Raw genomic sequence first — 21,834 nt, forward strand, 5'->3', positions numbered from 1 at the left:
AATCTAACAAACTTTGAATAGCAATATTGCAGCATCAACATTTTCTTCTTGTGTGGTGGAGTAGATGTCATTTTCTACTGATGCTTGGCTTATTTCTGATTATTTTAATTCCTAGGAACTCATCACTAAAAAGACAAATTTATACTGTTGTTTGTACTGAGTAAAAAGGTAAAATGGGATTACTCTCATCGACAGAATGGAGATTACATGGAGAAGCAAGCAGCATGAGCAGTATAATACACATATATTTAAAATTTCATTTGTTACACACAGGCATTTATTTTTATTAGAAGATTTTCCAGAGCTGCAAAATAGCTATGTTTATAATAAAACTGCTAATCCAAATCTCCCAAAACTATATAATTTGTACACGTAGAGACATACAATTAACATTTAGCAAAGAAGTTGCAAGCTGAGCCTGTCAGAATCCCACAAAAATGCCACTGTAAATTGCAGAACATATTGTACAGCCCACATACCTAATGTGGGATCTATTTACATCGTGGTTATATGTCATGTTTGGTCTCAGCAAAATGCCAGAAACGAACTGAAGACTGTAAAGCTGATAAAATGCTTTATAGCTTTGTATGATAAATGTCTCTTGTAAAAAACGGGGGAGAGGGGGAGAGGGGGAGAGGGACCAAGCAAATATTAAGGGTGCTCTACTGGATATGCCCTATCTTAAAGGGTGTAACTGTCATGGCACATAGATTACTACGTGCATTGCTCTTCTCCTGCCATTCAAGTCCCTACAGGAAACTAGTCTCTCAAAGCATTTATTCTGTGATGAAAACTCATATGATGTGAGGTTTTTATATCCCTTAGCAATCTTAATCTCAACTGCTAAATTTCTCTCTCTCTCTCTTTTTTTTTTTTTTTTTTTTTTTTTTGAAGTTGCAGAAGAGAGAGCACAATGACAGGACATTAAAGCCCCTAAGCCTAAAAATAAAGGTTTAAACTATAAAATAATGTTTTCCACAATGTTTTTATTGTCACATCAATTGGACAATTTACATAATTTAAAGCGCTATACATAGATCTAGAACACCCAAAAGAATCAGAGCTGTACTGTACAGTTTATACTGTAAGCAGTGTAGATTAATACACTACGCTTTTCAGAGAGCCAGTGAGATTTGCATTATAGAACAAATTAGCTAAGTTCAAATCAAATAAAAGAAAAGATCAGAATACAGGAGTGAGTTCAGGTATGTTAACAGGATTGCCGATGAAAGTGCTATATGTCCATATCTTTTACAGAAATGTATTTGCCTGTCTCCAATACCTTTGTATTCATGTGTTCTTCAGTAACAGATTAGGAAGTTATTTTCAGCTAAGAATAACTGCTATTTTAAAAAGGCCATATGAAGATCACATTGCTCTGTGTGTAAATACTTCACAGAACTTAGCTACTTATTGCCCAGAAGATAATTAATTTTGACACCCTATTTTAGAAGCAAGAGAACTATAATCAACAGCTGGGTAGGCAATTTCAGAGTAACTATTTTGTTCCTAACCAGTTCTAATAGGGAGTTTCTTTTAGACTTGTAATACAAACTTGTACCACAGTTAAAAAAAAAAAAAAAAAAGGGAAAAAAATACATTCTAAAAATAAACTATAAACTTTTTTCAGAAAACAACAGAATAAACAAAATGAAGAGTTGGTTTTACTTTACAGAAACCGTTTTCTGCCTCTTACCCATATCCTTTTCTGTGAATTCCACAATTTCCTTCCTTTTTGTTTAATATAACTTCATGTTTCTATAACATTACATTTTTGCTGCCAGCACACTTATTTCAAAAGGTATTTAGCTCAACAAAAGGAGTAGATTTTTTTATGTGACAATCTACCAATTAACAATGAAAACAGAATGCTAATCATCATGGACAACTTTTAGTTCCACAGTTATCCTTGAAATTATTTATGGTTATCTCACTATATCAAGTTTTCTAGCCATATTCTTTACACATAACGTCACAGTGCAACACGTTCCTATTCTTCTCCTATTAACATTTGGCCCTTACAGTTCACTTTTTCCGACGGGCTAATTTTATCAATTATTGAGATTTTCCCATTGAAAAAGAGCTTCTATTGTATCTTGCAAATGTCTGTCTTACAACTGTCTTTATGTGTATTTCATATACCAGGAAATTTGTAAACTTTGCCTGAAGTACAACAGGATTAGAACCTCTTTTGGGATAGCATCCTTTTTTTCTGAATCTCGTTTGTTCTGCTGAAATAGCGCAAAGACGACTTTAAAACCATGCAGTTCCAGAATATAGAGTTCTCTCTCTCATAGGCCTCAGATTAGGAACTAGGCTGAGGAAAAAGATATGCTCGGATATGCAATTTCTAGCCAGTCTACACGAGCATTACAACTGAAGAGAATAGAACGTACACAAAGTTTAAGGTAAAAGTGAGCTGACGCTGTTTTGTCTTGACATAGAGATTTGTAATTGGGTGTAGACATATTGGTGATTCAGATGGAGGAATAAGCTACACAGCTTCTGATGACCCCACAGCTCAGATAATCACCCTGATTACAGCTGGTACCTGTATCAGTGAATTGACACATAGATTATTGACACTTCTTCCAAACCCGGATGCAACATAACTAGTTCCTGGATCTGTCCAATATTGCAATGATAATATGCAGGTAAATCACATTATTAGAAGCTAGCAAATCATAATTTCCTATAAGTCAGCAGACAGCATAAATCAATTTGCATCCTACATTAATCAAAACAAGTCAGCTTTTAAAAAGAGAAGTTAATTGCAGAAAACTATACAAGAGGAATAGCAGTAAATAAAGTGCTGTACAAATTAAATCATATTTCTTCCATAGAGAACTGTTTAAGGTAATAACAAATTATAAATTTGTGAACTAAGAATATTTTATATTAACTCTAATTCTTTCATTTATAAACAGGATATGATAATAACAAGCTAGCACATGAAAAATGCATAATCATATAGCTGAATGACCCGTACAGTCATACCATTGATCCTCAATCTGAGGAAGGAGAAATGACTTTTCACCATTAATAATAATACTATTTTTATTATAATTCATTCTTCTGAAATTATAATTTCCTTCCATATAATAAGAGTAATGTGATGATTTCACCAAGACTGTAAGAGAATTATTTTTATGCAATAAAGCTATTTTAGAAATTAGGTCACAAAATGTTTTAAGACCAGATCAAAATAAGAGCTCCAGTTGCAACATACAGTAAACATATTAAGCTTTAAAATACAGCTGTTTTTAAAACAGCCAAAAAGAAATCTTGGGAGCCTTCCAGTGACTACTCTCCCTACAATTAAATTTTCTATTATGTCAGAAGTCAGTCTGGAGATGTTATGCTATATATATATATATATATACACGTATGTGTGTGTATATGAAACATATGGAAAACAAAAGTTTATATAACAAAGGGAAAGATAGAATATTTTGATTTTTTTTAATTAGAAATATTTTTGTAAAGATTTATAAACATTAAAAGCTTAAAGGTTTGATTTTAATCCTACTCTGTTGTTTGCTTTGCAGCAGCTTTTCACTGCAATCCACGCAAACTCCACGCAACAACATCATTAAACCCATTTGTGTGCATAAATCTTGTTGTGCAAGAATGAAGTATTAATATTTCTCCAGCTCTTAAGTAGAATGAGTATGCACACAGAATATTTGCATTGTAGTCTTATTTCAGAAGTTACCTTAATAATAAAACAAAGCCTTACATGCTTATAATCCCTTTAGTACTCTTGAAAAGCATCAGCTCAACAGCCCTGGAAAAGGAGAGCCCTTTGCCCAAACCAGGAATGACACAAAACTAGGCAATGTAATCACACAGCTCATGCCTTGACTGAAGCAAAGGAAGTTCAGCATTTACAAGAGTAAGGCCTTTATTACTTTAAATAGGTTCCTGGTAAAAACAGCAATCAATAACATTGATTAAGAAATGACTAGGGAAACTATGGATCACCACACAGCTGTAAGATCATGACAGAAGCAACTTCCTTACCCTAGCCTGACCTGGGTATCAGTTAAGCAACTTCAAAAGACAAAAGGCTTATTCGCCTTTGACATTGTGAGTTATACAATCTTTTTTTAAAACAAATTTCTCCATCCTGATAAACTGTAAAACAAGGAAAAAGATTCTCTTTCTAGAGCAGGGATTATCATCCCATTTTTATATGTGTTTATGTATATTTATCTCTACTAATAAACCATTATTATTGCTATCTCCATTACACCACTTCTGGGATTCTATGAACCCATGCCCTGAAGTACCTTTAGCTGTATTCAACAATTCAAAACTGCAGGACACAGACCTAAATGAAACTATTCAGTTTAACACAACTAAATGCCTATGTTGATTGACAGCATTAGACTGATATACAAATTTAGTGACATAGTCCATATTTTCCGAAATAAATTCTTACCTATATTTTTCCCTGTAAACTGAGCATTAAGTTTGCTTCATTGCTCTGTAAGTAAAAAGAGTAAAGTTAGTGTTCCAAACAATCTCTAAAAAGAAGAAATTAATATGGAAAGTGATTCTAAAAGGGTAATAACGATAGGCACAAGCTAACTCTAAACTGATAATCCCACTTCTCAATATAGACTAAAATCTAAATGAATGCCTCAAAAGAAAAAGAAAATTGACCTAAGAGAACAAGTGAACTTCAATTCAATAGGAAAGAATCATTATTCTGGGTCCTAACTAAGCAGCATAGACTTTGGATATTAAGTTTTCTTCTTTACTTCATACATCTCATCACTAAGCCTGAGCTAAAAATTATGAGCATATTTTTATTGGCAGTTATCTCAAGAATGGAGTACTTTGAGGGAGGATGCTTCCACTGTAGGTCACTGGAAACCATTGCCGCTAGAGCTAAGAGCCACCACAGTGCCTCCCCCAAGTAGCGAAGCAAGACTCAGGTTTTCTGTTATTCACAAACTGTATGGTTGACTGTCCATGATACTGCCTCCTTGGCATTGTCTTACCATGAAATAGAGTTAAGAGAAGTATTCTAAACTCCACTTTCCTGAGAAACAGTATTTCTTAATTAGGTAATGGGAGCCAAAATACTGTGCTGAAGAACATCTTTGAAATGCACAACACCATATCAAGTTCTTTACTCTTCACAGCATACCCTACTGCTGTGGACAGATGCTTGTACAGAAAAAACGTTTTCTATTATATTTAAAACAATAACTTCTTCAATTTCCGATTCTGAAATTATAAAATTACTTCAGGAAGTTTATAATCCTTCCATTATGCTTTACATTGTGCTGAATTAACTGTTATTTGAACTGCTCTCTAATGAAAAAATATGCTCCAGACATTTTAACTACATTGCATTCAAATAAAATGTTTTCATTAGAATTTTGCATTTGATGTAGTAACTTGCAAAAAATTATATATTGCTTGGTTGTTTCATTTCACAAATCTACATCTTTTTTCAGATAATGCTATTTTTAGAGCTTGAGAATAATCAAGAAACTAATGTTTTACGGGCACATCATCAGTAATTAAAATCAGACAGAAACTTTTTATTCAGGTAGCTGAAGTATATAGGAAGTATGCATGTTGATGTATGAAACACACACATCTTTAAAAGAGTGACTTTTCCTGGTTTTGCACTGGTCTTCTCTACTGGCAGGTATCACAGTTTACTACCTATACTAATAAATATCTTGCTTAAAAATGCTAAAAATGTGATGAATACACGATGAATAATTGTTACATTTAAATGTTTTCTGTTAAACAGAGATTGACAAATTGACAGTATATAACGTTGCCCAAAGCTGAGATAACGTACATGCTGGACTGCAATGTGAATGGTTTAATTAAATAAAAAAAAAAAAAGCACTAAGTAAAAAGATCATCTAGAGTTAAGAAATTAGACTGAGAAATAGGAGACCTGGCTTTATCCTTAGTTCTCCTTTAGTCTTCTTACATAACCAGGAGCAAGCACATTATCTCTTTGCTCATATATTGCCTCTCTACAGCAAGAAAACATTATCTTATAGCAACAATGTTTAACAACGATGTTTAATAAGAGTGTTTATTAACCAGTAACCTTTATAATATAGGCAAAAAGCATGCAAATCATGCACAAGGCTATCAAATTACCCTAAGGACAAAACTGACCCAGACAAGAAAAATACTGCTGCTTTCCTTTCCTAAAGTAAAGGATAGAAGATTCAAACATACGTGCCCATTATTACAAGGAGATTTATATTTAATGAACTATACAGAAAGACTGGTTATTTCAAAAACCACTTCGTAGCTTATTGTTCAAATCCTCGATACTGTATGAACTATAGAATTAATCTGTTTGTTTTGCTTGGCTCAAAAGACAACCTCTTAAAATTGTTTTCAGTTACAAAATCTGTACTTTCAAAATTTAAAAGTACCATTCACAATTCCAATATTGTAAAATATAACCAAGAAGAGCTAGTCAAAAATGCTGTAGGAAATAGAGGCTGAATTTCAGGTACAGCATATTGTTACCCTGAAGATGCTGATTACAGTGATACATACATTAAATTGATTAAAACTTAGCAATTTATCATATTTAAATCACTGAAAGGAAAACAAGGCAAATCAATTAAGCTATTAGCTAATTTAATCTTTATATAGGAAAAACCCAGCTTTTCTTTTTTTTCCAAGGATTCACTTCTAATCCCTATTCTTTAATTCCAACAATTTTGATGTATACAGTCAACATTAAGAGAAGGCTTTACCAGTGCTGAAGCTCTTCTCAAAGAGATAAATTGTTTGTTAGAGAAAACATCACTGAAATTTCAATTCTCCAACTACATAACATCATTAACACTTTCAGAAGAGAGTTTTTAAATAGTATGTTAGCTGATAGGATATAAAAGCTGTCGAACATATTAATGAATTACACTGAAATATATATTCTAATATAGCCTGACAAATCCTAGGCAACAATTTAACATTAGCTCTAATTTAAAAGATATTAATATAATATACCAGTATGCAATATTTAAAATACTTTTTTTGCTTCTAGAGCTTTCTTCTTATATCAAAAATCCTAGAGGGTGAGTAATTTTCTTTTCTTTTTTGCCCAGATTTCCAGCATGTTTTGTCTGTCTTCTAGGTGAAAGTGACTGACTATAGCATTAGCTGGGAGGACCATAGAGCCCTTGGTTCAATTTCATTAGTTAATTAGTTAATTTCATTAGTCAATTTCCCTTAGTTAAACAGGAATCTTACCGTAAACTAAAGAGTTTCCTGGGAAGCATATTTCTACCTAATTAAGACTGAGTAAAAAGTAGCATCTTTCTATTACGTACATTTCAGGAAAATATTGAATTCACGATACAAGTTTAGAAAGTGCCTGCAACTTTCTAACTGTTGTAAATCAGTGATACTTGTCATATCATTTTCTCAGTATGGCAATACTATATAACCTGAAAGCCTGGTGAAGCCTTCCAGACTATATCTGGAAGTTCTGATCACGATGTACAACTGCTTACAAGATTTTTATTATCATGTAATGTTAAAGCACTGTTACTGTATCACTGTGATTATATACACCCCCATGTACAAACTCCTATGCCACCATTTCAACAGCTGTAAAAACCAAAAACAAAAAAAAAAGAAAACTCAGCAGTTCTTAGAACTCCAGCTCTTTAGCTTGGTTTAAAGAAAAAAGTCATAACTCACAATAAGAAGAAAAGATTAAAATATAGATTCTAAGTACTTACTATACATTAAATTTCCATCCCCTAGGTTACTTTCATTCATTTTGGTTCACTTTCCTGTATATGTAGTTATACCAAGAAGTAAAACTAATAATTTTATCCTCTTGGTATTAATGTGCACTACAAATTCAGCAATTTAGTATTAAAAGGACTCATCTTTCTAAACCTTAAATCTGTATACAAGTTTCAGATAAATATTTAAATTATGTGATTCAGAAAGTAGAATTCTTAAAATCATCTCAGCTACATTTTGACCCCATCTCTTACCTTCAGTTTTTCACAATGGCAGCCATATTTTTATGATTGCATTAAAACGTAACGGCAAACAAAAACAGTTGCATAAAATACTAGATAATTTGAGCAATGCATCCCCAGACTGTTATTTCCAGTCTTCTAATACAAAAACAAAACAAAAACACCACACAGACAAATAGGGTAAGATTTCCGAATGATTTGGGCTTATTTCCATTCCTCTAAGACTCTGAATGCAGGTTCATTTTGGCAAAGTTTAAAATAACTTTGAAGTCCTCCCTCCTCCTTCCCCCATCACATTAAAAAAAAAAACAACATTATTTAAAGGGCAAGAACACTATTAAAAAGAAATTATGTGAATAGTAGTTATATTCCAACTTTATGTATTTTTAAGCTCATCATTAAAAATATGTATTATGGAGAGTTTCTCTGAAAACCTTCAGATTCCTTTTTGCATGCTTAAAGAGATTTTTCTTTACTTGATGGTCCCATTCACTATTCAGTAATGTTTGACCTTAAAATACCTTCTGATGATCCCTGCTGCCATAGAATGGATTGTGTTGTCATATAAGGAAAAACAAAAGGTAATGTATGAAAAACAAACAGGAAAGAATGAAACAAGTTTGAAATGCCAAAAAAAGGCTAAAAGTTATATTCAAGACAGTATATGTACTTCACTATTAAATTAAACTTAATAGTTCATAATAGAAAGATTTTGTAACGTTTAACGATTTTAACCACTTCTCAATTTTCTGCTTTTCTTTTTCTCACTTTAAATAACAGAGATTGCTTTCTTAGAATTAGTGTATTGCACTCAATGCACTGCAATGGCTCTGTACTTGGAACTGATTACATTTCCTGTTTTAGTGTACCTGGCTCAAATAAAAATTGGACTTACTGTTAAAAAAAAAAAAAAGGAATTGGAAGTTAGGTTAAGGTTTTGCTAAAACAAAGTTTTATATACATTTTGAGTCTACCTCAACATAACAATCTCTTTGAATCTGTATTTTCCACAGCCTCCTGACTGAAGCTAACTAAAAACATCCCACACATTAAAATAAATGTATGTCTTGCTTCAGAGATCGTTTTCTCAGCAAAATCGCTTATTGCATATCTTTGTAAAATATACTGCACTTGAACTTCACAAATGATGAAACTAGAAGCTAATGGTATGATTAAACAGACAAGATGATGCCATTACTCCAAGTAACCAAAAATCTCAGTCTCTTCTGAAATTGTTTCGTATCCTCAAATCTAAGGCAATGCACTGCGCACTCTTGACTACAGTGAATGTAATTAGAATGAGAACAGAATGAATGATAAACTTAATGCAAAAAGCACAACACCACAAACTTGCCTGGCATAGTTTTGGTCATGTGAAAGAAGGATCTAACATAAATGTACCCTAGCTTAGGACTACAAACATTACCATTTTCAAGGCCTTACTTAGTAGTATAATTTATATCAGTTCAATTCAAAAAAAAAAACAACTAATAATAGAACTATACAGTGTAGACATTGAGAAGTAGTATAGGATATACAGGATGCAATGTCTTTATTGACCATTCATGTCTTTTCTGAAGTAGTATATTAGCTTGAAATAAGAGAACCATGTAATCTCCACTAAAGAATTATATTGAATTCTATGCCTAACTTCTAGACACTTCAATAGATTCTTTCCAGAAGTTTCAGATGTTGAAGTCTCTTTATATTGTTTTCTCTCTGTAATCATTCTCTCAGCATAAATGAGCCTTAATGCAACAGATAAATAATTTTTGTATAAAAGATACCACATACCCTTAATACCTTAAATTAAAAGATTATGCCAAAATTACATTACCTGTAACGTGTTAAAGGGATTTAAAAAGAGTGTGCTGCAGCTTAACTTTACTTTTCTTTTACTTCATTACTTTATCTACTCTGCGTATTCAGAGTCAGTTACCTTCATAACTAAGTTTGAGGTTACAAACACTCTGGCACACAGACCAAAACAGCTAAAGCTAGTGAAATCTCACTAATGCAGAAATGGAAAGATTAAGAAAGCACACAAAGGTAAATAAGGCCAGGGCCTTAGCTCAACAGTCAATGTTATTTAACACTTACTAAATATATATTTTTAAAAGAAACACGATATGTTCCAAGATAACAGCTCCTGAGCTGATGAAACTATCCTTCTGAACTAAGACTAGCAAACATACTGTGAAAAACATTCATAATCAGAAAACTAAAAATTCAGACATACACAAAAGAAAATTACTATTATTCATGCATCAGGTATAGTTTAATTATAGAATTTCAAAGGAATGAAAATGGCAAAAGATTTAAGGGGTTTGGGTAGCAATGGAAACTTCTTCCTCATGAAAAATAAAAAGGAAATTGTGTTTTTTTAACTTTCAAGTTTTCCAGGGTAAACACTGAGATCTAACACAAGGAGTCAAAAGGTTACTGAAAGACAAATTTTCTGAAAAACTTTTATTTGGGGTAAAGCAACAGTCAGCTATGTCAGCTATTGCATTGAAGTGCCCTGTTGTCGTCGTCGTCTTCTTTTTTTTTTTTTAATTAAATATTCACATATTTGTGTCTCAATTATTTCTGGTGAAAACGGGTCTCATCCTAGTTTAAATACTGCATGAACAATTATTTTTAACAGTTTAATTTTGTTACTTTTAAAATTTCATCATACATCACATAGTTAAAAGAGAGGTAAATAGAAATTTCCTAGCCTATCACTTGATTTTTTTATTATGTAATCATGCCTCTGTAGCCCTTCCCCCCAGCTAAAGAATGCCAATCCTTTCAGTTTCTGTTCATATAAAAAGTTTTCCAGGTCACATCTTCGCTTTCAGGGTCTTTACTGAACCCTCTCGTCTCTATCTCCTTTTTGAAATAGATTGAGCAGAGAAATCAAGGCTGACTGATACACGGTTGGGCTCGCAGAAATTAGCTTTGGCTCCCTATTTCCTTATTTCCCCATTTTCTTGTAAACCTTCCCATGATTTTAGGCAAGTCATTTTGTCCCTATGTCTCAGTTCCACATTCATAAAACAAGCAGTAATTTTCTATCTCAAACAGGGATTTTAAGCATGGCAGAATATTCATTCACTAAAGCAATAAGAGGAAAAACTCAGCGCCAAACAGACAGTTGTAGGTACAGTACCCAAGATTATCATCGCAACAAAATTAAATTCATTTTTTCAAGCACAGTGCCCAAGCGAGCTAATCCAATCACTGAATCCTATGCTTTCACAGTTCTCATAATCAATTAAATTAGCACATTGCAACAAAACGCATGAAAAGTAGAAAAAACCCTCTATGTAAAGCACATTCTGTAACTTTATTCAGAATCATAATGGCTTCTGAATCATATTGGCAATATTAAGAAAAGAAGTATCCTTCCTTAGTTTATGTAATTTTACACTTACAAAATTATGGCAAGCTTCTTGACTAAATTTTCCAAGAACGCTGCTGTTTACTTTTGTTAGAGAGACAGAGCTGATGTTTTCTGTTGACAAAAATAACCATTAACTAAACCATAACTAAGTCTGTAGAACCTGTTGGTGCTCCAAGGCTCAAATATCAACTTTCATTGATATATGTGTTATTTACATGTCTGTGCTTTTCAGACTACGCAAACTAGTAAGATCAAAGCACATGAGAGAAGATTGGGCTAGGTCTTGGGGGCAATTCAGGAAGACAGTATTCTTCCTACCTAAAAACTTTTCTCTGTAATAAGATCCTTACAATTTGAACTAATTTTGGAATAAATCTGTAAGCCTAGCTCCACCATGTTCAGTCACCCCAGAAGGGAAACGACCAAAAAGCTTAGTAAGATATTGGAATTTATACCTTCTATTTCCTCAGACCTTGTCCACTTTTTTTTTTTTTTTTTAAATATTGACTACTTAATGCAATGCTATTAAAATACACTTGAAATGATATTTATCTAAAAAAATTACTTCATGAAACATCATATTGGGTGGTATGCTACATAAAGAACTTGTTAAGTAGTGAAGTGCCATCCATGCAAACAATGAAGGTACAAACCCACAAAGCCTGATACTGGTACCCATGCCATCTTCAGTTCTTTGGTACTTAGAAATATTGGCAGTTTTCTGAATTTCTCACCTCAACTGTAGACAATCTCAAGACAGCAGAGAGCAATGGAACTTCTGTTATTTTGCAAACAATCCTGAGACTCTATAGTACTATATTTTCCTTGATTTCCTGTTCTCTCATTCATTAATATTTACATCAGCTTAATTATATTTGTCAATATTGCATTGTTTAAACAGCCAACTTACACCCCAATGGTGGGACTGTGATAACGCTGACACTTCTGTAGAAACCCATAAGGAGAAGCAAAAAGTTTCCTAGATATTTACAAATGCTTCAGTAAGGAACGGAAAAGACAAAAGACTATGTAGCTAACAGAGTTTTAACAGATGTAATAAAGAAGATAAAGTTTCCTGAAATACGGCAAACGTTCTCCATAAGGCAGTTTATCTTTAAATATTCATTCTACTTACTTCTGGTATGTCCACCATAAATCTCTCTTTTTATTCTTTCCCCACAAAAACAAACATGAAGCCATAATATTAAGAGATCCGTAAGAGGGAAATCAACTTTTGAATTCTCTGAGTACAATTTCTCTGTTTTGTTTTCATAATTTCAGTTTTATGTGAATTTAAATTCATGGGCTATTATACTATGCTATATATTCAGAAAAATATTTCACAATACACCTTTGGTGGACACAGACACCCACACCTATGAATATATTTCCCTTTCTTATAAGCTGTTCCTTCTAAAATCTGCATCGTTCTAAACGCAGCAGAAAATATCCTCATCCATTTGCACCAAAGTTGACTGAAGCAGCAATACAGTCAACTATACTCTGATGCTTAAAAACGAAAGCGTGAACAGGCTTCCTCCACAAAGCAAAATAATTTGCTTAGTTCCTGAATCTGGGCTTTACCCATGATTCAGTCATTATTCAGTGTCTTTCTGTTCTGGAAAAGGTACCTCTTTCCTTTTTTGTCTTTAAGTAACAAAAGCCAACCACCACAGTCTCTCCTTAATTTCAATTTTCTAACGTTGTTTTACATTGCCTTCTCTTTTTGGCTTAAGATCTTTTCTATGTTATTTAGCTGTGGGTTTTTTTTTTCTTTTTTTTTTTTTCCTTTGGGAAACTAACTTTTCTAAGCTGTTGGATATTTATCTATAAATACTCTTGAACATTTTCCTATTTCCCTTAAACAGAACAACCAAAACTATTATCCACTATCATTAATATAAAATCAGAAATTAAAGAATTAAATCAAAAAATTTAAATAAGAAATTAAACATTTTTTTAAATTAATTTAACAAATCTGTTAGGAACACTTCTAAGTGAAGACTGCAAGGGGATTGCTTTGCAAAAAAAAAATCTGTCAGTAGCAGTCATAGCTGGTTAGTTCACCTGAACTCTCCTCAATTTAGAATCGATTAGCAGTTTTTCGATGATCACACCCTTTTAACTGGAACAAAAGTAACCACAGAAGGGGCAATGCCTTGGAAGAATGACTAATAGGAGATGTAAACATAGGAACATCTATGACTACTTATAATTGAAGCCTTTTGACCATTGTTCCTAGTACTTCAGCTAGTCTTCCTAGTTCCTATCTTTTATTTGAGGTTGCTATCCTTCAGCTGCTATCCTCATGCCTGTGTAACTCAGGATCATGAGTATGTGCATGTATGCTGGCCCCAGGCTTTAAACCCAAACGTGGGCCTGCATTGTCTGCATCCTGTCATCCTTTTGTAATCCTACTTCTCATCCTCTGTTCAGTGGTGTTTTAAAGTGCATTTACTTTTTTTCGTTATACAGAAAATTAACAGACATGTAATTGTATTAAAAAAAAAGCATTATGTCCTTTTTCTTCCCTCCCTTAATGAGCATCTACATCTCAGGGAAGACAGGAAAACATCATTTACTTAGAATTACAAAAACTGTAGCATCAGGTAACCAATGTAAACATGCGTATTTGTAGGGAACACAGGAATGTCCATTATAAATAGAAGGCATAAGATTATTTCCCCCGACCCCGATCAGTGAAAAGCAGTACTTTTCACCACATTGTTATATAAGTAACTATTTTCAGTTTAATATTAACTCTCAGTTAATATTTTCAGTTTTTTTCCCCACAGTAACTCTGCATAGTTTAAAATTAAAATGCATGCTATGAAACTTTGATAAAGCCTCAACCAAAGTAGGTGCAACAGAATTAAAGATTTGCACTATTTTTGCGGAATTTTTGCATTATTTCCAGTGCACTTAAAAATGGCTACTAAAGCCTCACGAGAATCATCTTAGCAGATAATTACTCAAAGAACACTAAAACGATATTAATACTATGTCATGGTCTTGGCACTATCATTTTAAACAAACGAAAGATAACAATAAATACATTCAAGTTTAAAGGATCAAAGCACGTTCTCTTTCAAAGCTCTTTATTCAAAAGTGGAGGTAGAAAATCTTGATAGGATCTCACTGTTCTTGTAAAGAAAATAATCCACCCTGTTCTACCAAACATTTACAATAGCTTAGTTATCGTTAACTGTTACTGCTATTGTTATTTTGCTATTAATTGCTTTATTTTTGTTAATGTTTCACAAGAGATTTTTTCAATAATAATTAAAAAAAAGTCAGCCACCAGAAGCTATGACTAAATTCATTTCAAAGTTTAGTCGGATGTGGTCTGAGTCTACGTCAATCTAAATACAAAATGATTACTACCAAAATGCTTAAAAAATAGCAATTATTCTGTTTGATAAAACAAGTGACCCATCGCTACCAGTACTGATGCTTGAACGATGACTAGAATTAAGTTTCTATAGAAAGCACAAGCAGGGAAAACCCGATAGGTGACAATTTTTTTCCTGAAACTGAGGCAACTGAAAAATATTGCCATGACAGCGAGATGTGCAAACATATTACACAAAGTCTAACATATTACTTGAAGAGATTCAAAAGAGATGACATCAGCCCTATTTATAGGCTACACCAGCCCAAAAAGCATGACAATACTTCTCAAGGTTTATCTCCAAGACAAACTTTCAGCAGAAGTACTTACTCTCCCCTAGGAGAGGTTAGTGTCAACCTTTTAGAAATGTAAAAATATTGCCTCTTTATTTGAATAAGGAAATTCTGATTCCTGGACCCAGTGTCAGTTACTCCATTTTCCCACTGATCATTTTCACACTTCTTTGTTTGCACTGTTCCTTCTTCTGAGATCAGTATTCTTTGTGCGAGCCATCTGGTTTTTTTCTTGAATTGCTTTCCTTCTAATTCAGCTTGTCAGGTTCCCAGCTATCCACATATTTCTGATGCTTTCAGAAGCTTGCTCTTCTGCTGGTATAGTATCTTTTAGAGAGCAAGTGAGTGAACGCTGGAGAAGTAATATTCTCAAAATATTCAGTGTAGGTCTTGAGGTAACGTTAAGCCTTTATATCATGAATGAAGTTCTTCTAATGAGATTCCTTGCCTTCCCTTTTTCGTATGAAAACTTCTAGCTCTAGTTCCCGTGGCTACTGGGACGACGTTCAGAATTCTTCCTTAAAGGCATTTATACTTTTTAAAGTGTGTTTTCCTTACCCCCTGTTGTTAAATTGCTGGCCTCTTGAACTTTTGTTTAATACAGACAACATTTCTTCAGGGATTTATTCCTTATGTTACAACACATTGCGAGATAAACTTGGGAGAACTCAATTTCTTAGAAGGATGTTGCAGGTATAAGTCTGTAGCGATCCATATTTGCATACTTCATGGAGCTTCAGTCAGATTGCCTCATAAATGATTTAGTACAAGTAGCACAGGGGTGTGTGAATAGAACGACCTGAGGTACGCAATGCTTTCCATACAGAGAGAAATAAAATGAGGTGAGATTTTCAACTCGGAAAAGAGAGGTGACAAAAGGGGATATGATAGAGGTCTGAAATCATTAATGAAAAGAAGGTGATTAAGAGAGGTTACTTACCCATAACTGGCAGTGTTTAAGCTGCTTCAGCCACACGTACATTTAATAGCAAGGGAATTCATATTTATGCTTCCTACTTAAGAAATTCTTTCTTACCTTCTCAGAAGAGGTCTGATCTTCCTCTTAATTTACTGCACAGCATACAAAGCAGAATGTGTACATACTTATCAAAGGGTAATCTGAGTTATCTCAAGTACTATGAGAAGAGAAATCTACACACCCTGCTAATTTACACTTGCACTACTTCTGAGGAACAGCCCAGAATTTCCATATTTTATGGAGCTATCCAGTCTGCTCAAGCTCTCTGTTACAGAATTGGATGATTTGGGCAGCCATTTAGCAGATGAAGAAGGAACTTAACACATCTTAAAATCTAAACATAAAATTTCATTACTTGTAACATCTTCAGCTGTATTATGCTTTTTATTCTATCATTATGCTTTCCCACAGTGATACCCAGAGACAGAAAATTATCTCAAATTATTGTTGGAATACAGCTGTTGATTCTGGTTTTACCTAGCTTAATCATGTGTGGGTCAGTGCACTGTGTAATATCTGACTAATTTTCCAGTCACTTAATGAAAATCCCCTCTTGGAGGGCAAAAGAAATTTCTAAACCTCAGAGTACTAGGTATCTGGAGTGATTTTTCAAAAGGAGTAATGAGGGCGAATAACATACACCTTTGAAGATAAACTGTCAGAAATTATGATCAGACTCTCTAAGAGCCTGTGACTCAACTTAATGATGTGCACGAATTCTTCCTGACCAAGAGCAAGCCTACACTTCAAAATTTTACACTTCAAGCAACTTCAAGCAAACTTTTGATTTAACAAGGATCTATTCTTACATGGCTTATAAAAATACAAAGCTTTCTGCAAATGAAAATAAAGGCACACTGTAAACTATGTTCTGTTTACTAGAATGCTCTGATTTACTATAAAAATATTCTTCATTGAAATAATGTGTTTAATTAAACTATAAGTGACACAGTGTAAGTGATCTGGTACACATATGAAGAGCAGAATGAAGAACAGTGAGATCCGTGTTTTCCCGAGATGCTAGGGTAAGGAGCTCCTAATGAAAAACGAAAGACGACATTTCTCTACTGTTAAAAGCAACGTCCAGCACCAAGAAACTGTAAAATAGTAAACTACAAGTACCTAGGCTAATATTCAAATATGGCTCTTGCCTTGAGGATACTGGGGCCATCCCCACCAGAACTTTATAACCCGCAGTAAAGTCTGAGTAATATTTCCCTTTTGTGCTAAGTATGGCTGCTGTGGATGCTAGCACATACACAACACTCCAGAGCAAGACGTACACACCTACAGAGGAAGCACACTAGTCTTATGTGATATTCCATACTAACATGCTGTAACTCATTTTAATTAGCACCAAAGCCTGTATTACTGCTTTTTGCAATACAGAAGAAGGGATGACAGGAAAATCTGCCAAAGTTCTTTTTACATCCAATTTAAGCAACAAGGAGTAACTGCAGAGTCCTTTGGACTTTTTTTTGATAGATAAAAAGTACCATAAATACAAATCAATGCTGCCTTAGACTCTTCTATAATTTCCACTTCAGGTTGTGAAATGCCTCAGGATAGTACAGCTGAAAATTATTGTCTGCATTTGTCCACTGCCCATGCTGCAAGTTCATGTGTTATTCAGCCACTGTACTGGTCTGAAACGTAACTGATGGCAAAAAAAGGCATATTTAACAAAAGGGAAACAAAAAATTGTTTGTTTTCTTGGTTATCACTAGCAAGTCATCAGATAAGAACTTGTAATTACTAGTCAATAAAATACATCTTATGCACCTTAGGAACTATAATTAGGAGTATTCTAAACATCTCTCTTCAGTAACAAAATGGAACCAGCAACTCACCTCTCTTTTCTCTACGAACTTCTTCCAAAAGTTGCTCTTGCTTTTTTATTTGTTTAAAGAGAGACTGATGTTCAGACTCCTTTATCTGCGCAAAGTGCTTGAGCTGTTCTCGGCTCTGTCGTAAGTAGCATCGCAGCTTCTTTTCCTTACTTTCTCTCTCCTTCACCTCCTCACATAGCCACTGAAGCTTAGTCTACATTGAAAAATAGGAACAATAAAAAGGAAAGAATTCTAATAAAAATAGCAGGACATAAAATGTTAACTAAGCAAATTACCTTCGGATTGTATGTAGTATTGTTATGCAGTAATATAAATAATAAATTGCTATATTGTAATAGCTACCTTATTATTGTTATGCAGTAATAGCTACAAATAAAAGAGGATATTCAGATATATTCAAAGGGCATATGTTGACCCTCAAAAAGCCTCAAAATACATACACATATTTTGGCTGATAACCTGTAAATGGAGAAGCAATGCACAGATTATTTACATCAGGAGCATGAATTTGCAGACATATGTATGGAAATTCACACTGAATTAGAGCATATATAGACACCAAGAGATACTCCTTCCTTTCAGGACACCTTTCTTTCTCCATCTTACATTAAAGGAATTTAAAGCATTCAACTGCATTAAAAGTGACAGCAATCCATTATGGTCAGCAAAAGAAACATTTAAGATTCATACAGAGGGAAAAGGAAAAAGAAAGCTCATAAATAAGAGAGTTTATAGTCAATGTGGTAAATCTAGCAGTGGTAAAAGACCACCACAAATATATATTAATGACCCAACTCTTTAACTAGAAAGAGTCCTGGCTATCACTAACCCCAGACACAAGTAATAATGCACTCTGGACTCATGAAGACAAAAATGTTATATTTAACTGCAGAGACCAAGGGCTCAAGGAAAGAAACTGAGACATGTTCTAACATGTATTCCATTGTGTATTATATGCATTGTATATTATATAATTGTATATTATATGTATGTATATTGCATGTATTAACTATAGACCTACATTATATTTTTCCCCCCGTACCAGGATGCAAACTTTTCCTCCCTAATATTTTCAAATTTAAGCTATTTTACAGTATACATAGCAGATCTGAACAATAAAAAATGGTAGGGAAGATTCAGACTACAGTCAAACTCTGTTGCCCACCGACAACGTGCTCCTGAAAAGTGCGACAGTCAGCAGTTTAATGGATAGCAAAGCAATTCTTCCCCTTAAATATACAGTGACAGAGTACTGCACTTTTGCACAGAAGATGCAAAATTAACAAAAAATTTTAAATCAAAAAATTAAAACAAATATCCCCAATATGTTTTAAACTGCATGATTTGGTAATCAAAACATTACCTGCAAACAGGAAATGTTATGAAAAATACTAGGAGCAAGCTGTGCATTTAATATTAAAGTTCAGAAGTCACTTCTGAAGAATTATCTGTATATTGAAGCAAATTTGTACCTTCTAGAAACTACAGTTATCTAGAGAGAAGAATCAAAAGGTAGATGAGGTAATCAAGATGAGTTCTCAAAAAGGGACACTCTGTAACTAAATCGTCTGCAAAAACAGTTGAAAATGTAAACAGAATATTTATGTTAGGAAAAGATCAGTACCAAAGCAGTCACTATTACAAACAAATTTCCCTCTCCTTGGACTGGATGTAAACAATTTGGATTTCAGAAATTTAGGAAAAATTAGAAGACTGCAGTTTTTGAATATTCATCTGCAGCTGCAATGACCCAGAAATGGAAATGCGGCTACCTAGAGTGGCAAGATATTCCTAGATTTATATTTCTTAAATATTCATCTTTTTCACTTTTGTGAGTATTTTCACTCCATATTTAGACCAAAAGAAAAAAAATAAAGAAAGGGACTTTAAGTTTTCATTCGTTCTAGCTTCACGTCCGGTAGCTGAAGAAACCTATCTAGCAAATAGATGCAAATGATTATTAGGTGCTCTTTGAAAGGTCTTTTTAATACTGTGTCAGCATTACTTATCTACACAGTGAAAATAACATTCTTCCTTTGATTCAACTCTTATGTCAGAAGTATCTCTGCTATTTATAATGACAGTCTCTCTTGGTCCACATGTCCTACATAAACCACAAAGCAGCAATAACTTTAAATTATCTTATGAGCAAACACTTTCAATTTGACTTCAAGGGGGATGGGGAGATTGGAGAGTTGACTAGTAACTTCTAACCTTTGCTTTTCATTTTTCAGTTCTCTAAAGAGGTTTTCAAGAATGTGTGTGTCCACATTAAAGGATTCAGAAGCTTTAAATGAAGGGGGAAGGAAAACAGCTAATTTTTCCAGGAATCCATTCTAATACCCTTTAGATTTAATAAATTAGGTTTATTTCAAAAAACATCTCTTGCCTTGCTATAATCCCATATAAGAAATTTAAGCTCTGGACTACATTCTCACTTTTTTCTTGTCTCAAAATAATTGACAGAATGAGAAACACCGATCTAAAGACTATCACTGCACACACATCAATGCATTTTTTTTTGTAAAAACAGCATCGCTGTTAATCTGGCTATGGAGTTATCTATTTCTTTCAATAGAATAATTTTCCAGATTTTATTATCAGTTCAAATAATAGTCTGTGAGTACCAAGACTGCTGCCAAAGGAATGCTTTTGTCTTTTTTCTTTCCTCTCTGCCTTTTCAAATACTTTCTACCGAATAATTATAAATATCGGATACTAGCTCATTCAGATTTGACAGTCATAATTTCAGGAGGATTCACTATTACCTTTGTTTCCGCTAACCAGCGATGAGGATCATTCGGCAACGTAGGTGTAAGTGATATGGCCTAAGGGGAATTGAAGGAAAAAGGAATAGGCATAGAAAAAGGAATTAGACACCAAAAAAAGATTATTTTCTGCTTACTAAAAATCTTCAGGTAAATATTCTTTGCTAAAAATTCACTTGGAAATCATATTTGTAAGTGTTTTGAAAGAACTGTTTAACTACAGATAGTCACATTTAAAGGTAAACTTTTTTAAAGGTACAATTTAAGTCAAAAGTAAGTTGTTATATTCCAAATCTGTCACAAGAATCATCACATTGACGTGTGTTTGGAATATGCTCAGAACATATATCGGCATCAAGATAAAAAAAAATCCAATAATTTGCAATTTAAAAAAAAGCTTTAAAGTCATCATCTATTTTTTCCTCCATTCTTTAGAACAATATTGTTACTGCACATGAACCCGAAGTAGCATAACCCTTTCTTGTTAGCCATTTAATTGTTACCAGTATATCTACAGAAATGCAATATGCAGTTATTGCCAACACTTGTTTCATCACAAAGCGAAAAAGGATAAAACACTAAAATCTTAAAAACATTTATGTTTCATGATGGTCTTCACAGTGTCTCTGTATAAAAGATACATCACTTGCTCTGAATACTTGATAGGCATAAGTAAGAAAATTAACCTTCAATATTTTTCATGAAGTGGATTAAAAGAGAAGATGAACCTGTGCTGGAAAGTTTCATTAATACTTCATACAACAAGAAAATGTGATATATCTCTTTTCTGCAATCCAACTGAACTATGTATATTTAAAGGATTCTTTCATACATACTTCCTCTATTATTTATTAAAAAGACAGAGATAATAGACTTTTTCTTCCCCATTTTACAAGCTGGTAGGCAAGGGGAAAAGTAGTCCATATACATCTCTCTCTTAATGGAAGTTCAGTTCAGATGAAGTTCCCATTAACCTTATGTCTGATTCATCCTTTGTCTCACATGGACCTGCCTCATGACTACCATATTGTGCCTTTCACCAATTTAAAAGATTTTTGGCTTTGTTTTTAATTTACCACATTTTGCAATTCAGCAGGTCTTTATGTATTTTTTGGGCCATGTCCCCTAACTTTAGTAACAAGTCCATTTCTTCAATAGGCATTTACAT

At 33.5% G+C, this 21,834-nt stretch overlaps 1 protein-coding gene across 18 annotated transcripts in view; it reads right to left on the minus strand.

Moving 5' to 3' along the window:
- The window catches only part of CEP128 (centrosomal protein 128), a 136,370-nt gene that overhangs the window by 57,593 nt on the left and 56,943 nt on the right, over positions 1–21,834 (minus strand). For 15 of the 18 annotated variants that reach the window (XM_068946707.1, XM_068946702.1, XM_068946697.1 and 12 more), the window contains 2 exons: positions 20,667–20,726; positions 17,899–18,091 (listed from right to left, as the gene is read on the minus strand). In XM_068946707.1, the coding sequence (XP_068802808.1) occupies positions 17,899–18,091; positions 20,667–20,726 (253 nt within the window). Of the gene's footprint in view, positions 1–4,444; positions 4,490–17,898; positions 18,092–20,666; positions 20,727–21,834 lie in introns of all 18 variants that reach the window. The other 3 variants (XM_068946711.1, XM_068946713.1, XM_068946714.1) reach the window with 1 other exon arrangement.

Source organism: Struthio camelus, chromosome 5 (genome assembly GCF_040807025.1).
Source record: "Struthio camelus isolate bStrCam1 chromosome 5, bStrCam1.hap1, whole genome shotgun sequence".
NCBI lineage: Eukaryota > Metazoa > Chordata > Aves > Struthioniformes > Struthionidae > Struthio > Struthio camelus.